The following is a 15,381-nucleotide window of genomic DNA, read 5'->3' on the forward strand; positions in this document are numbered from 1 at the left end:
GGAAAAAAAAAAAAAAAAAAGAAAAAAATCTACAACCCTAAATATTAAGTTTTAATAGTTTTCTGAGCAGTTTGACCATGTTACTGCCCAACATCACACACACAAACTTACACACATTTAGAAAGAAGAGCAGTCGTTTCACTGAAGACAAAAATCAGATTTAAATGATTTATTAATTAAGAAATGTTACAAATGTGATACTTTACTTGCTCTAACATTCCTTCCAGAAGAATCTGCCAATGCCTGACACTTTAAAACACAAAAGAAAACGGATCTTCAGTAAACTGCATCTCTACATACATCAATTAGTTAAAATCACAATAACAAAAGTTTGGTTAGCAGAAGCATGGTTGTGCGTGCACAAAATAAAAATGAACTAAAACCGGCACTGGTTAGATTCATTGACTTAAGCTGTCTGCTACTACTTTTATTTTATTGGTAAATCAGCAGTGTATAAAAAATATAAAAAAGGCCATCATTTGAGATTCAAAAAGCAATCCAGCTTGTTTAAAATGACACAAAAAGCCATGACGGGTGTTTATCAACTCTCACTCTGAGTAAGGCTTCAAACCACTGACCTTTAAATATGTGAGCAAAATTACATCTTCCACAACAGAAATATTCTTAAATAAACTTTTAACTTTCAAAAGTCAAACGTCACCACTCCATACTGCCACCTTCCAAGTGACCAACAGTAGAAAGCTCATCTGAAAACCCTCAATGAAAGCGACAAACCTTTCAACTCTAAGAGAAAAAGAAAAGCACTAAATGTGTATTAAATGTTGGCATATGACAAAAAATGAGGAAGAAACAAAATATATACAGCACGAAAAAAAACATTGTATGCAATATGCAAAGGCGTCATGTTGCTTTGGGCAACAACCCCCCCCCCCCACCAAATATAAGCCAGTCTTCACTGAAGACCCCTCACCCCAACATCCCCCCCATCCCCACCCACACATATCCGCTCATACACACACGGAACGTCACGAAACACGATTACGTCACTAAGCCTGTTAGTTTGGAAAAAGGTGAAGCACTGTGAAACTCCCCAACCCCTTCCCTCCCCTCCTTCCTCCCCCCCACCTCCCTGTCTTCCCCCTCTTTAGTCAAAGAGGGGAGACAGGGCCTTGGCACAGTCGTTCCACTCGTCCGTCTCGGGGTTGTACACCTCCACTGTGTTGAGGAACTCGTTCCCGTCAAAGCCGCCCACGGCGTAGATGGTTTCGCCCAGCATGGCCACCCCTGCGTTGCTGCGTGAAGTTGTCATGCTACCCAGCATTCTCCACTCGTTGCGGGCGGGGTCATACATCTCCACACAGCGGAGCGCATGAGAGCCATCGAAGCCGCCAACGACAAACAGTTTGCCTGGACAGAGTGAGAGACGTCAACATCAGAACTGCTTCTCCTGTCAGCATGAACGTTTGTCACCGTTGTTCTACCACATACACAATATCCACAAAGGCTGCCGCTGGTCAACGCCTCAGTCTCCACCCCGTGTTTGGTTCATGGGCTTACCTGCATGGACAGCAACGCCGGCTCCCCTGCGAGCGACATTCATGGGGGCTATCAGGGTCCAAGTGTTGTTATCAGGGTTGTAGCGTTCCACAGTGTTCAGGCAGTTCCATGACTCTGCCCCCCCAATCGCATACATGAAGCCATCCATCTCACACACTGCTGCCTGGTGCCTCCCTGGGAAAAAGAAATACTTCATGTATACAACTTTTCAATCCTCCTCGGGCTTCAAATGACTACTAAGTACTCATGGGGTGGCGGTCTCATTGGTCACAAAATCTGTCCACAGATTTATAAAACACACTGTTGTAGCTGGTAACAAGACCACAGGCTGATCTCTGATGACTTCTCATCCTACTTGTAGTCTCAGTCCTGAACATATTGCTCTCTTGACCCCAGCAATTCAGTTTCCCAAAGTGAACAATACAAGATCCACCCCAAAAAAGTTAGCCCTTCCAAAAATCAATGTTATGCTTATCAAACTGAATGAAATGTGGTGCTGGGTTTATGTGGGACTGTGTGGACACGTACTGATGTTAAGGGAGGCACAGTTGGACCAGGTTTTGGTCACAGGGTCAAAAGCATCACAGTTCTTCAGGCCCTTCTGCCCGCAGGGGTCCGACCCTCCCACAACATAGAGTTTGTTGTTCAAGGAGCAGACACCTTTAAACAGAGAAGACAGGGGTGAGCTAAACTAGGTTAGTACTTATGAGGCCACCTCATTTATCCTAGAGACCATTCTGTGCAACAGTCAGTTAATTAATCCTTGCAGAAAGGACTGACCTGCATTGCAGCGATTTGTCCTCAGCTCTGGCACTTGAGCCCACTCATCAGTATGTGGGTCGTACGACTCCCCACAGCTCAGCTCATCAGAATGTCCATTTGAACCTCCAATCACGTACAGTTGACCCTGTGAGAGGTACAAATGGATGAGTCATGAGGGGATACATAAACATGACACTGTTTGAACATGGACTGGGTGAGATTCTAGGCCAATATTCAAAGTGTCATTTAATTGTTGAGTCAATAACTTTGAGATAAAGATGAATGGGGAGTTGTACCATGAGTACAGCCATCTGGAAGCGAGCCCTTGGAGTCCGCATGGGAGCGATGAAGGTCCAGCGGTCCTCTGTGGGGTCATAACACTCCACAGTCCTAAGACACTCCTCTCTGTTGTAGCCTCCTGCAAGATCAGACAGGTGGACCAGGATCAAGTTACTACATTTCTCTTGCACTTTTTTTTCTACCAATATTTAAACCTTCAAAATTGTCAGTCTTACTAAAGAGGTTTGAGCCCATTGATCTATTGATGGTACTCAGGCTACACAAGGTCATTTTGTCACCAAATACCAAGAGAGAAGCATGTAGCTGTAAAGAGTATCTAAACACCAGCCTCCATTTAGCTCTACCAACTATATACCTTGCACAGTACCAAACTGTTTATTTAAATCCTGTTGTAGTACCAACCTGCAGCAATGAGTCTTCCATTCAGGGCTGCGGTGCCCAGGCCAGAGCGAGCATAATGCATGGGAGAGAGCGGCTGCTCCTCCAGCTCCTCAGGCTGGGCCTCGAAGCTGAGGCTCTTCATCAGACAGGGGGTGGCAGAGGGAGAGGTCTGAGGGCTGTTGCGACCATGCAAGAAGATCACACACAGCACGCTGTCCAGCACAGCCAGACATAGGTAGGTGTTGTCTGGAGAGAAGATTCAAGATTATTAGTCCCTTGGAAATTAGATTTAAAAGATGCTATGTCCTTTCAAGTAAAGTTGTTTAGTGTTGAAGTCATCAGACTTTTGGATTTAATCTCACCTATTTCTTATTCTGCAGCATCTGTGAGACTTGTGCACAAAGAGCACATGTAATTCATAAACACTTACTTGTGGTCTTCTCAGAGGCAATGTACTTCCACTCTCTCCTGGCGGTCTGTTTTGGGGCGTTTGCTGCTTGGTTGGAGGGCGACAGGCTTCCTGAGGAGCTGCAGCTCATCTGTCTCTGGGTGCTCTCTCGTACGGGTTTCTTCTGCAAGAGCACAGTGCAGCTACAGAAGCCAAGCTTGCACCACTGGCCCACTCATGGCCAACACCACCTAATCATACCCAACTTATGCTTTGATCCATCTGGTCTCATGTAGACATGACATAATGCCTGCATTAATCCTGCCCCAGTTTGTACTGAAATCTCAAGCCAACAACACAGCACTGCAAACTACAGTCTCAGACCACGCAACAATCAGATCTAACAGCACACAGTTCAGTCCCAACTCAAAATACTGTAGAGGGTTAAAAAAAAAAAAAAAAAAAGCAGACAGAGCCATCACTGCCCAAGCTCAACTGGTTGAGATTATCTTAAAAATCTAAATGTGGTTTTAATATGTGCTCAACAGCACAGCCAGCCAGGCATCATAGCTCATTTCTTACTAATCTCCTGACATTAGTTTTTACATTGTGGCTGCACTGTGGTATTAAATGAGCCATATCTACGTCAAGCCAGGCACAGGTTGTGTAGTATTTTTATGCATGGCCAGGCACAAGCTGTACAGTAAAGCTACACACTGCCAAGCACAATGTGGTAGAGACTTCATTACAGTGAAGCCAGGCACAAGCTGCTGTTGAGTACCTGCACAAACTGAAGGTGGTCCTCCTCGCCACCAAACACCTCACTGTGCCCCTCAATCACCAGCCCTCCATCCACCAGTTTATGGTCAGGTGAGTAGTACAGCGTTTGCACCTGTAAGACAAACAGGAACAACACACCTATGTGGCTGTCTCCATGGCAACAAACTGAGAGCCCCAGCATAAGGGGGGAGAAGGGGAAAAGGAGGGGTGGCAGTGCTGTGAAGAGAAGGAGGGGGAAGGGGACGACGGCCTGGATGTTCAGTCTCTTGAGTGCAAAGCTTCCTTTAAAAAGACACATGCCGTACCACTGCATAGAGTGGGTTAAGTGTTTGAGCTCAAGAAGGCATCTGACAGTGACTCTTCTTCATTTGCATCTAAAAAAAAAAGAGGGAGCTGGTGATGAATTAAAGGCTGCATCTGGAAAAATCTTCTGTGAAGAAAGAAGAGGAGGAGGGTGAGGGGCTACATGTGGCCCTCTTTCCCCCTCTGCTGCTTGGAAACCAGTCCTCTAGCTGAAGAAGTTGGTCATTGTGTTGGCAGCCACAATAGGCAGTCAAATCCAGGTGACTTAAGACAGTAGTATTGTTGCAATAACCATCAAGCTAATGCTTGAACATTATAGATTACATCCAGGTTTCACGATTAAATCCAACAAGAAATAAAAGCAAAACTTGGTTGAAGTTGGTTGTTCATCTCATGGGAAGATTTCAGGGCAAAAAAGGAAAAAAAAAAAACCCAAAAGGCTCCTGTAATTTTTTTTAATGTGAGAGGTTGTATTAAATAACCTCCCAGGTAAAATAATTTTACCTGGGAGGTTAATAATTTGTCATCTAATTAAATCATTTTTTCTAAACAAATCACCAAACTCATGTGCAATGCTGTTTTCTGTCCAGTGCCTAATTTGATTGGTTCTTGTACGTAACAGTGGATAAATAGGCCTGTATTAGCATGTGCTGTTATGTGCCGCACAGGGACATTCTATGGATGTATTTGTTACTAATGGTTTGTGAGAAATGTTTTCTTTTAAAATGCAGAAATGGGATGCATCTGTATGTCTGGCATGGACAGATGGGAGCACAGTGTTGGCTGCAAAGAGGGGCTGCTGAGAGGCAGTAGTGCTCCTCTCCTCCCTCTCTTTTCTCTGACTCATTACCCTGGTGGCTCAGTCCTGGCTCCTCAGTCTGGTCTCCTGCTGCTGCTAATAAACCTACAGGAGAGATAAATCAATGGGGAGGAGTGCCTGTTAGTGCTGGAGCAACAAACACGCACCTGTTCAGATAGTAAAGTGGCAGTGAGACAGCAGAATCAAGGGTCAGACCTTTGAGAACCTGTGTTTTTGTGTTTCAGAGGAGAAGAGCACTGTAATACTCAGATGGGGTTGTATGTAAACCAACCACATACCCAAAAGAGAACAGTGGAAACAAAAAACAAGAGCAAGCAGCAGCTCTTTTTGGCTCACCTCTAATGTGTAGTATGGGTCAGGGGTACAGAGTTTCTTACTGCAAAAACCTCAACAAATCACAGGGAAAAAAGAACAGTCCTGACATAGCAGCATGACAATGGCATGCTATTTCTATTTCAGCCCCCCTTAGTGGCTTCTTACTGTCAAAAACAGGAGTCAGAAGGAGGGGACGGGGCAGGTTAGTATCCAAGATTGACCTGAGAGTTGCATGCCTAGTACTGACCTCCTCCATCAGTCGTTCCAGTTGGTCTCCATTCTCCCAAAGGCTACGCTGCACCCAGTTGAGCACCTTTGAGTAGAGCTTGCCATTGCTGGGCAGGGTCAGGTTGTCTTCTAGCATTACTTCTAACTGTAAACATAGTTAGAAACAGGAGTTAGAGTCATACACAACAGGAACAGAATTGAATGCAGAACTGAGGAAATCAGTACCATGACATTTACTGCTCATAGGAAAACTTGATTAATAATTTACCTGAGCCTTAGGAGCACTTCATTCATTACTTTGTACCTATATAATTGCTTAATCTTATTACAGTGATAGGATTCACCTTACTGTCATTAAGTTGCTTGGGGAAAATTCTAACTAGTAAGATCCTGATGCAAAATGTAAGCCATAAATTAAATTATTAGATTAATTACTGGATTAAATGTATTTTAAATGTCGCAAAAGAAAGGGACTGGTGTGAATTATGCCAAATCATAGGCTGGGGTTGATTTTATAAAAAACAAACAAAAAAAAAAAAAGTCCTGTCTTAAAACAAACTTAATTGCTTCCTTTTGTTTCTTTAAATGTCCCAGGGGCACTCCAGCAATTACCTAATGGGCCAAATCGCTCTCAGTCATTGATGTTTCACGTAATGATCAATGCAGGCCATTTAACAAGTTTGTGGTTCACTTAACCATTGGATTTTCCCTACAAACTAGGACTGCAACGAACAAATGATTTATAAATAGGAATTTTTTTTACATAAACACTTGTTCATTTGGTATCTTTAGGTGTCCAAAATAAAAACCAAGTGTCAGAGTGTAGATCCAAAGTTATATCTTCAGTGACAAAACAGGACATCCTAACATTTGAGAAGCTGTAATTGACTAAAGTTCGGTATTTAAAAGATAAAGTATTTCATTGTCAAATGAATAAATCATAGATTCATTCAACTTATAATTTCAGCACTGCTCCCAGCTCATGTAAAATCCTAAATCAGGGTAAAGCGCAATAGAGGCCCAACAGTAAATGTTTGCATTCCAACCCGACACGACTCCAGGTGAACAGCCTTAGAGAGTTCACCTTGTACCCAGTGTCATCCTCACGTTGAACAAAAACCTATACACTATGTAACCCGCCTACTCTACGCCTTACTATTGCATATGTTTAAGCCTCCTGCCCTTAATACACTCTCAGCTGGTTTTAGCAGTAGTGAAATCTATAAGGGGCACATCTTCATACTAAGTGTTGTTAATCTCATGTCAAAGCCAGAAAGGTATAAATACAAAGCTTAATCCAGTATTTGTTATTCAACCCAAGACCTCCAACACAGGCTAGAGCAAAGAGGGACTAGAATAGACCACTCCCAGCAACCAGTGGCCTTGTAGCTTCAGGATTAGAGTATGGCTCCAACTCTAAACAGACTATTAATGATTTTAAGGAATTTCAGCTAGTACCTTGAGGCGGGGAAGTTTGAGGAAGTCCTCCTGTTCAGACACTTCCAGTAGATGGTCTTGGATAAAGGCGTCCACCTTGGCCAAAACTCTGGCATCTCCCATAGAGCTGGCAAAGTTACGAAAGGAGATGGCGTTCTGGGAATCCATCTTAGACAGCAGGTAGTCGCCACAGATCTGAGGAGTGTGTGAGATGTCGGAGTAAATTACATGTTTCATTTCTGCATTTTGACTGATCAAGTTAAAACTCACTGGATTTGATTAGCGACAAACAAATAACATACCTGTTTGACTCGCTCCATCTTGAACCTTTTTGCTGCAGAATAAACTTCCTTGACCAGCTCTTTGTCTGCCTTTAGTCTGTTGTGCACAAAAAAATAGAAAAAAAAAACAAAGAGGTTGTTAATCATTTTCAAAAATTCAGAATTTTGCAATGATAAGATCAGGGACAAAAAGGTCGAAGGCCAAATGTGCTACTAACTGGGCGGTATAGGCGTAGTTGAGCAAGATCTCCACAGCCTCCGGGTCCAAGTCTTCAAAAGTCACATGCGAGACTCCATGAGGCTCAATGTCACTATTAAAGATCTCAAACAAGTAGGGACTGCAGCAAGCCAGAACAGCACGGTGAGCCATCAGCTCATGACCACACACCTGGACAAATGAGCACAGAGAAGACAAACATTTAAAAACTTGTTGTTGAAGAGAAAAAAATTATCCACGTTCTTAAAGGAGGATAACTGACATAATATTAGTCTATTAGGGACAAAGAAACCCATGATATTGATTTGCATCAGTGAGAGTGTCATTAAAAGGAAAAATAATCAGCAGTTCCAATAAACAGGGCTGAAAATTATTAGTGGTTAGATACCCTTGCGCCACAGTTAAAATAATGCCTGATTGGCATTAGTCTTTTGGATTTGTCATACAAATGGTGGGAACAGGTTCTCACACATGAGATATGAGAGCTACTGAAACAACAGAAAACACCAACATGAATACTCATGTCCATTTCTAGTTTCCAGGTCTGGCATGATTCACTTGGAATTCACTCAGCCCCAGGGAACTGTGCTGTTGATTTCTTTAACTTAACAGACAAATTTAGCTTACACTGACATCTTGCACATCTCAAACTGTTTTATATTCTAAAACATTTTATCGTCTATGGTAACCTCGCTGCTCACATCTTTTCACAGAATGACTCAGTGGCTCCTCTGAAAAAGCGCCACAGCGTGCGTTTCCATTAAACCTTACCTGCAGTCTAACATCACAGAACTGACCACTCTTTCTCAGAGCATTCATTTTGGCCACGGTAGAATCCAGGAAACTCTCATCCTCAAAGATTAAATAACCGTTTGGAATCATCTTGGTCAATTTTGATGGTATGCCTGAAGAGAAAAGATTAAAATAAATAAATAAATAAATATGCTTTTATATGTAAAGCAATAATACCCAGCACGCTTGTCCACTGCACCCTCTCCAACATGCTTTCAGCTGTGCAACATTGTAAAAGCTGGTTTTATTAATTGATGACCAGAGAGAGGATTAGGATTAGGTGCCTGTAATGTGCATTGTGCATTATAGTCTGTCCTATGCATTAGTCATGGCCTTACCTAATAGAGAATAATGCAAATCCAGGGAAGTACCACTGCTGAGAGTAGAACAGGAACCAAAGGTAGGCAAAGCAGACTGAGATCACAGTGGAACTAAGTCTTCTTCACCCAAGGAGAGGGATGGGAAGTCGTCGGAAGAAATGCCAGTGGACAACACTGGTGTGATCAGTTAGGAGAGGGGGATCAGCCGCACGGACAAACTATCAGGCTTGAAGCGACTGTAATCAAGTCCTTGGGATCCCGTTGGCTATAGAGTTGTACTTATTCTGTGTTGGTCATACATTATAACCTAGGGAGAAAAAAAAAGGAGAAAAGAGACACGAGTTTTGTTAATTCTTTCAGGTTGAAAAAGGGCAAGCAGCTTATTTTAAAATTCATTCTGCCTATTCTTGGCACTCAAGCAATGCTAGCATGAGTCAGGTCCACGTGGTAAATCAAGGGGACCTCGCGCATGGGAAGATGGATGAGAACACCGCCCTCCCTCTTCCTCTCTTTCAGTGTCCTTTTCACAAGTCAAACATGCTGTAGACCTCAAAGTTTCCATATGCCCCACATGCATACAAAATTCAAAGAGACAATCTGATTCCCGATACACTGACGTCATCTGATCAGTAAGGAAACTGGAATTCAACATTTTATTCCAGTATGCTGTACACCAAAAGCCGTACAATGCTCGTAGCTAGGCCCACGCCTTTGATACTTCTCCTTTATAACACCCTCCATTAGGCGCTTCAAATCTCCACACCTGCTGCTACGTCCCACCAGGCCACGCAAGACTGTGTAATCCGTCTCATGCCTTCAGCTCTGTCTCCACTCTCTCTGAAGCCACTCCAACCCTATCTTATGTGACAAGCCCCTTTGGCTGGCTCCTCCCTACAGAAACCCTTTCATTGACCTATAAGGAAAACGCAGCAGGGAACAATTTATGACAGCGTTTCCAAAGCCTGTCAATTGGTTAGATAGAGTGATGGTCTGGCTTTCTATGCAACTGCATGGCAGCACTATGAATTCTGATTGGTAATCCTAAGTACTCCGTATACCATGTAACACTGGCTCAGAAGTTCCACCCACACTTGCACGTCATATCCAATAGATATCATTCCACATCTCACCATCTCAAGATATTACATTCTGCTATTTAAAGCGTTTGGATTTCGCTAGCTACAGAGCTTAAAGGCAGCCCAAACTAAGTCAAACAAAAGTGCACAAAATTAACTTGTATCAACAAGATCTTCAAAAAAAATCAACATAACTGACGTAACTTCAGGCCTTACCACATCACCATTATGCCATCTGCAGTCTGAAGCTCCGTAAATAAATTAAGCTGCATTTCCAACTGTTTTATCACCACCTCAGATGGGGAGAGAGGACAAGACAGACCACAGCAGCTGCCCCACTGAAACTGTATCCACACACCATGTGGCAAGGCTTTCCTGGGTAGCCTAGCTTTGTGCAAATGAAGTATCCAACTTGTGTACAATAACTCAAAAAAGCTGATTTAATACCACTACTACATTACCACTTATAATGTTCTTGACTCTATTGTCTGTCATATTTCAGATACCAGCGTATGAATTTTACAATCTCCTAGTCAGGCACTCGGGGAGAATATAAAACAAAGACTTCATTATTAAACTGATTCTTTAATCTTGTGGGAGATTTAGCTATAACCGTTTCATGCCCAGCTGCAATGTGCACAATCCATTGGGTAGACTTCAGGTTAGAAAGTTATTTGCTACCACAATACAGACAATGTAAACGACAGCCAGACTGACATTGAAGCAGACTAACTGTTGACTCCTTGTATGCTGCTGAAATAATAACTGTCTGCTCCACAGACAGATGGTTTTGAGGTAAGGTATACAAACACATTCTTGCAAACCCGAGGCCATTTTGTGAAAGGCATATTTGTAATTTAGTGATATTTTGACATTTGTTTTCAGCTGACAAAACGAACCCTTGGATTGTAAGACATCAGCGCACTCTGAATTCAGCAAGTTATTTTCTGCTGCTATGAGCTATGCCATTTTAGTAAATCATCTGTATAAACAGCAGCCAATCACAATGCCAGTTTGGCACCAAAAGCTAGCTTTATATATCCCCGTACCAGATTAAACAACATTATGCAAGGTGATCTGTGTACCACTCATCTGAAACTATCATCTATCCAATATTTAAAATCACTCACAAAGTACAAATACATGTATACAGCCAGATCGACAAAATAACAAAAACACTCAAATCCAGTGACCTACTAAACTCAAAGTCACACTGTTCAGTGGGAGCTCGTAACCATAAGTCAAGTATCAGAAGGAAAAAAGGAGGAATTATGCTGCGATTGGACTACTTAGCCTCACTTGGCATTTAACTCTTTTTTCCCCTCTTGACAACTGTCAGGCAGCACAATGCGAAGAGAAAATAAAAAGGACAGTGTACAAGGAGAGGCTGGCAGCTGCGTCACTCCGAACTGGGAGCAGGAATAAAATGAACTATGAAAGATTTATTGCATTGCTCTGAAAAAGCACCTTGCACTATTTGCCAGTCACTATTAGCAGACTTTTTAAAGTTTTCTATCCAAAGACCTGCGCATGACAGTTAAACACACGCAGAACATTCGAGTGTGTCATGCTGCTCTATGGCTATGGGTTTGGCAAAGATGTGTGAAAGGCGGTAAAACTACCAAGATAAGACTGCTGGGATGCGTGCCACACATTTTCATGGGTAAATGCGCGGGCATGATGAGACATCTCATAATGTATTGTTTTTTGCAATGCACTGAACAGTATTTTCAGCAATGTTGGCATGGCAAGCTATAATTTACCCTGTCCGTGTGTGGATGGAGGGAACACTGACCCAGTTCGAAGTCATTATGCAACATCTGGCATAAGACTCCTTGTGAAGGCTCAAATGCTGAACTCCTCCACATGGTTCCACCACACTTGCCTGTTGCCCTCTCATTTCTCCTCTTTTTTTTTTTAATACAGAGCTGCTACCATAATCACCGCTGAGATATGAATATTAAATAAATAAATATTAAATAATCTTCTGTATATTGATAAGACTATTGTACACCATCTCCTATGTTACTCTGGGAACCAGCAAACAGGGAATCAGATATAAAGTCCAGCTACATGAAAAATGCTCTTTTAAGCATATCACACACTGACTCTGTATTAAATTGTTGCATTCTGGGGGAAATGTTGCCCCTTTGGTCACTTGTGTGGACCCTCATGACTAAAAACTAGACTGAGAATGGTGAACAAACAATTACCTAGATCATGTGAGTGAATGAGTGAGCAAATGTTAAATGTGCACAAAACTGCTAGGCAGACTTTGTGAGCTGGATATGTGGATCTACGAGCATGCGCTTGACAATCAGGAAACAAAGAAGGGAGAGCAAAGCCTGAAAGAGAAAGAGTGAGATTGTTCACAAATTTGTCACAGAGGGTAGCTCTGAATGTATTTTCTCTCTCCATTTTTCCATCTGATTAGTCAGGCACAATAGTGCAGGTCTGACCCTTAACAATCAATGCTTGTTTGACACCCCTCCAGTGGTGAGGAGAGGCACTGCCAGATATTTCACTCAGTTTTCCTGTATGGAAATTTACCACTTCCCATTTAATATGTCTTGAACACCATGCTTTAATAAGATTGTGACAAAAATATAAGAGAGGCAGCAAACACGGCACAAATAAAACTCACTCTTGATCAGAACAGCAGCAGAAGTGACACTCTATATACCTCAAACGCAACAGACTGCAATGAAAATGAGGAAGAAGACAAATGCGTTTTAAGGAATCAGAATCTGCCCCCCCACATTCAAAAACTAATTTACCTGACAATGAAGTAAAAAATTAAAAATGTCTAAACATGACCACTTAAGATGGTGAGGATGTTAGGGGAGTGTTAATTTCTTTTTCCTTTTCATAAAATCATGAATATACAAGTGTGTTATTTGGGAATTTTCCACGTGGTTGCCTATTCACAACCGGATGAACAGCACAGTCGGTCAGATAGTGCCATACCAGGAAACACTATTTCCTAAGGCACTTGAGCCTAGACAGTTTTCTTTAACTAGACAATCGATACAGCGCAGCCGATAATGCTCAGCGTCGACAGCAAAAAGTGAGGCGTCAATTTTATATCAAAACCGGTCACAGCCCCATAAATTCTGACACAATATGGCACTGAATGGAGGGTGAGTAAAGGACAGGATGTACCCATGCTACGTTACCCCCCCTGTGGGCAAGTCTTACAATTGGACACCCAGTATTCCGTGTTTGTCTATTCGCTGCAAAGCAATGCCATTCATCCCCCTGCCTCCTCCTCTGATGGAGCAATGTGCCGGGGCCATTATATCTGGCGGTGTGCCAGAAGTCATTTAGCTAGTCTTGTACATACATCCCGCCACCAGAAACTGGGTCAGTTAGAACCCCCCCCCTCCTAGAAAATCTGCTTTACTTACAGACAATACAAATATATGTCAGCGTTAGAAACAAGGCAGGTATGTAGCTGGAGCCGAGCAGCTAGCAACCTGAGGAGGGATGGAGGCGCTCGGAAGCTAACGCGTGGTTAACCCAGTAGCGGGGAAACCTGCTGCTACAGGGAGCCATGAGACACGCAAGCCCCACCGGCTTCATCACCACGGCGAACACACTCTGTGGTTCTCGTCCGCTTCATATCAAATTGGAGAATTAGCCTCCGTTAGCCGGCAATGTGAGCTAAATACCCGTGTTGTTTATCAACTCTAAATGTAACGTTATGCGGAAAGTGGCGGTTTGTGTGACGTTGTTCGCGCCAGTAACGTTCATTTCCAGCGGTTAACACCCAATTTAAGCAAAGACACCGGTTAACTGCCGTTTATTTTCAGCACAAAATCAATATGCGAGTGAAGAACAACGGCAGCACAGTTACCAGAGATATATTTCAACATATTTCTCCACATGTTAGCGAACAGGGACTTGACAAAGACATCAAATAGCATAAAAAAATAATAATAATAATAATAAAATAAAAATCTTACCTGAGGCGTTTGACAACAAATGATATTAGACATATTTAATGCGAATTCAGAGTTGGTTGGTTACGGGTTAAAGAAAAGACGCAACGCGGCTAACAGGCACGGCTTGGTCCGGTAAGTAGTAGGCGTTTGTTCCCGCTGTGTAGAAGAAGCACGTCCACTCCGGGTCTCGTCTCTACTGGCTCTGACCGGAGGGGAGGGGGGGTTGGCGGCCGTGAAGCGCGGCCCCGACCATAAGCTGTGCTATTGCCACGCCGCCTGTGACGCAAGCAAAAGTGGGCGGTCCTATCCCGCCTGGCCTACTGGAAGTGACCAAATCCACCCAGGGTGAAATCATGATGAAATACATTATATGGGAGAGTGGGAGGAAAAAAATGTCAAAATCACTTCTTTTGCTTTTTGTTATTTTTTATTTTTTTTAAGAACTAATATGTAGTTAATAAATATAGCTTAGATACAATTACAATGGCATACACAGTGAATGGCAGAAAAGCTACTCCTCCTTTAGAGGATGTGGTTCACGCCTTTTAAGGCATTTAAACAATAGTTAGGTAAAATTTTTCAATATTGGAGCAGGTTTTGCTGCTGATATCAGCCAAATCAGATCCCTTCCTAGTGCTCTCTCATTGGAAGTGATGAGAGACAAAATTCACAATCCCCCTTCTGTGCAAAAATATTTTCCAAAGTTTATGTGAAGCTTTCATGAGGCTTCAGTGTCCTGCGTTCAACAAATCAGCTGGGTTTCTTCCAGAGTAACAATGTTTTAGTAGAAAATTGCCTCTTTTTGTTACTATCCCTTCTCAGTGGGAGCACAAAGAGGGGATTTTATACAAAAACACAAACTTTAAGGATTTCCCTGCATTCAGATCGGTCGAAGAAGGGAGGGAAGGAAAGAAGGAGGATACATAAAAGAAAAGAAGGAAATGGGATAAATAAGGAAACCAGGATACACAGAGGGACAGAAAAAAGAAAGAAATTAAGACAGATGATATTTGCAACACTTTATGAAATGGAATGAAGTGGCTCTAACTTGTACTTCAGTACAATATATTTCTTGACTAGATGTACAAAGTAATGAATAACCAACCTGACCAACCCTCGTCAGAGAGTGTGACGTCAGAGAGCAGGCGAGCTTTAACAGTGCCCCTGTGTCTGACCAGTGGGATCCAGCAGCTGGCTCAAGGACACCTCAGCAAAGTGGATGTTTGCTGAGTTAAATCAAAGTCCGCTTGGTCCTGGGTCTAACCTGGGGTCAGCATTGTTCCTCTGCCCTTTGCTTGTCATGTCTGAATGGACTTCTCCTTTTACATTGAAACCAAACAGCCATTCAGTTTACACTATCAATGTGCCACATTTACTTGCCATATGTCGTATTCTCCGCTACATGTCTGTGTGAGTCATGGCAGCCTGCTGGACTGAGCAGCACCACTGCGTAAGTCGTTTGATGTCTATTAAGAAGGAACATCCAGGCTAAACCCAATCCACAGACACCACCATAGCG

At 42.7% G+C, this 15,381-nt stretch overlaps 1 protein-coding gene across 1 annotated transcript; it reads right to left on the minus strand.

Annotated features, from left to right (window-relative positions):
* Positions 1–154: 154 nt before the first annotated feature.
* On the minus strand, positions 155–14,070 carry ivns1abpa (influenza virus NS1A binding protein a). Its single transcript, XM_071486214.1, has 15 exons — positions 13,884–14,070; positions 8,861–9,149; positions 8,502–8,635; positions 7,732–7,901; positions 7,535–7,610; positions 7,254–7,427; positions 5,815–5,940; positions 4,131–4,241; positions 3,392–3,533; positions 2,983–3,207; positions 2,577–2,698; positions 2,299–2,425; positions 2,047–2,178; positions 1,519–1,692; positions 155–1,368 (listed from the first exon to the last, which is right to left on the minus strand). Exons 3-15 carry the CDS (start codon positions 8,610–8,612, stop codon positions 1,106–1,108), a joined length of 1,953 nt encoding a protein of 650 aa, XP_071342315.1. The 5' UTR covers positions 8,613–8,635; positions 8,861–9,149; positions 13,884–14,070; the 3' UTR covers positions 155–1,105.
* Between the last annotated feature and the right edge of the window lie 1,311 nt (positions 14,071–15,381).

This window comes from Trachinotus anak, unplaced genomic scaffold, assembly GCF_046630095.1.
Source record: "Trachinotus anak isolate AG129_WGS33_773 ecotype Australia unplaced genomic scaffold, CSIRO_AGI_Tana_v1 ptg000010l, whole genome shotgun sequence".
NCBI lineage: Eukaryota > Metazoa > Chordata > Actinopteri > Carangiformes > Carangidae > Trachinotus > Trachinotus anak.

Bases quoted from the DNA above. Each gene is read 5' to 3' on its own strand.
- ivns1abpa (XM_071486214.1), bottom strand. From the start codon at position 8,612: ATGATTCCAAACGGTTATTTAATCTTTGAGGATGAGAGTTTCCTGGAT. The intron at 7,428-7,534 runs GTATGTTATTTG...CACACTCCTCAG, and splicing joins AGATGGAGCGAGTCAAACAG to ATCTGTGGCGACTACCTGCT. The intron at 2,699-2,982 runs GTTGGTACTACA...CTGATCTTGCAG, and splicing joins TGGAAGACTCATTGCTGCAG to GAGGCTACAACAGAGAGGAG.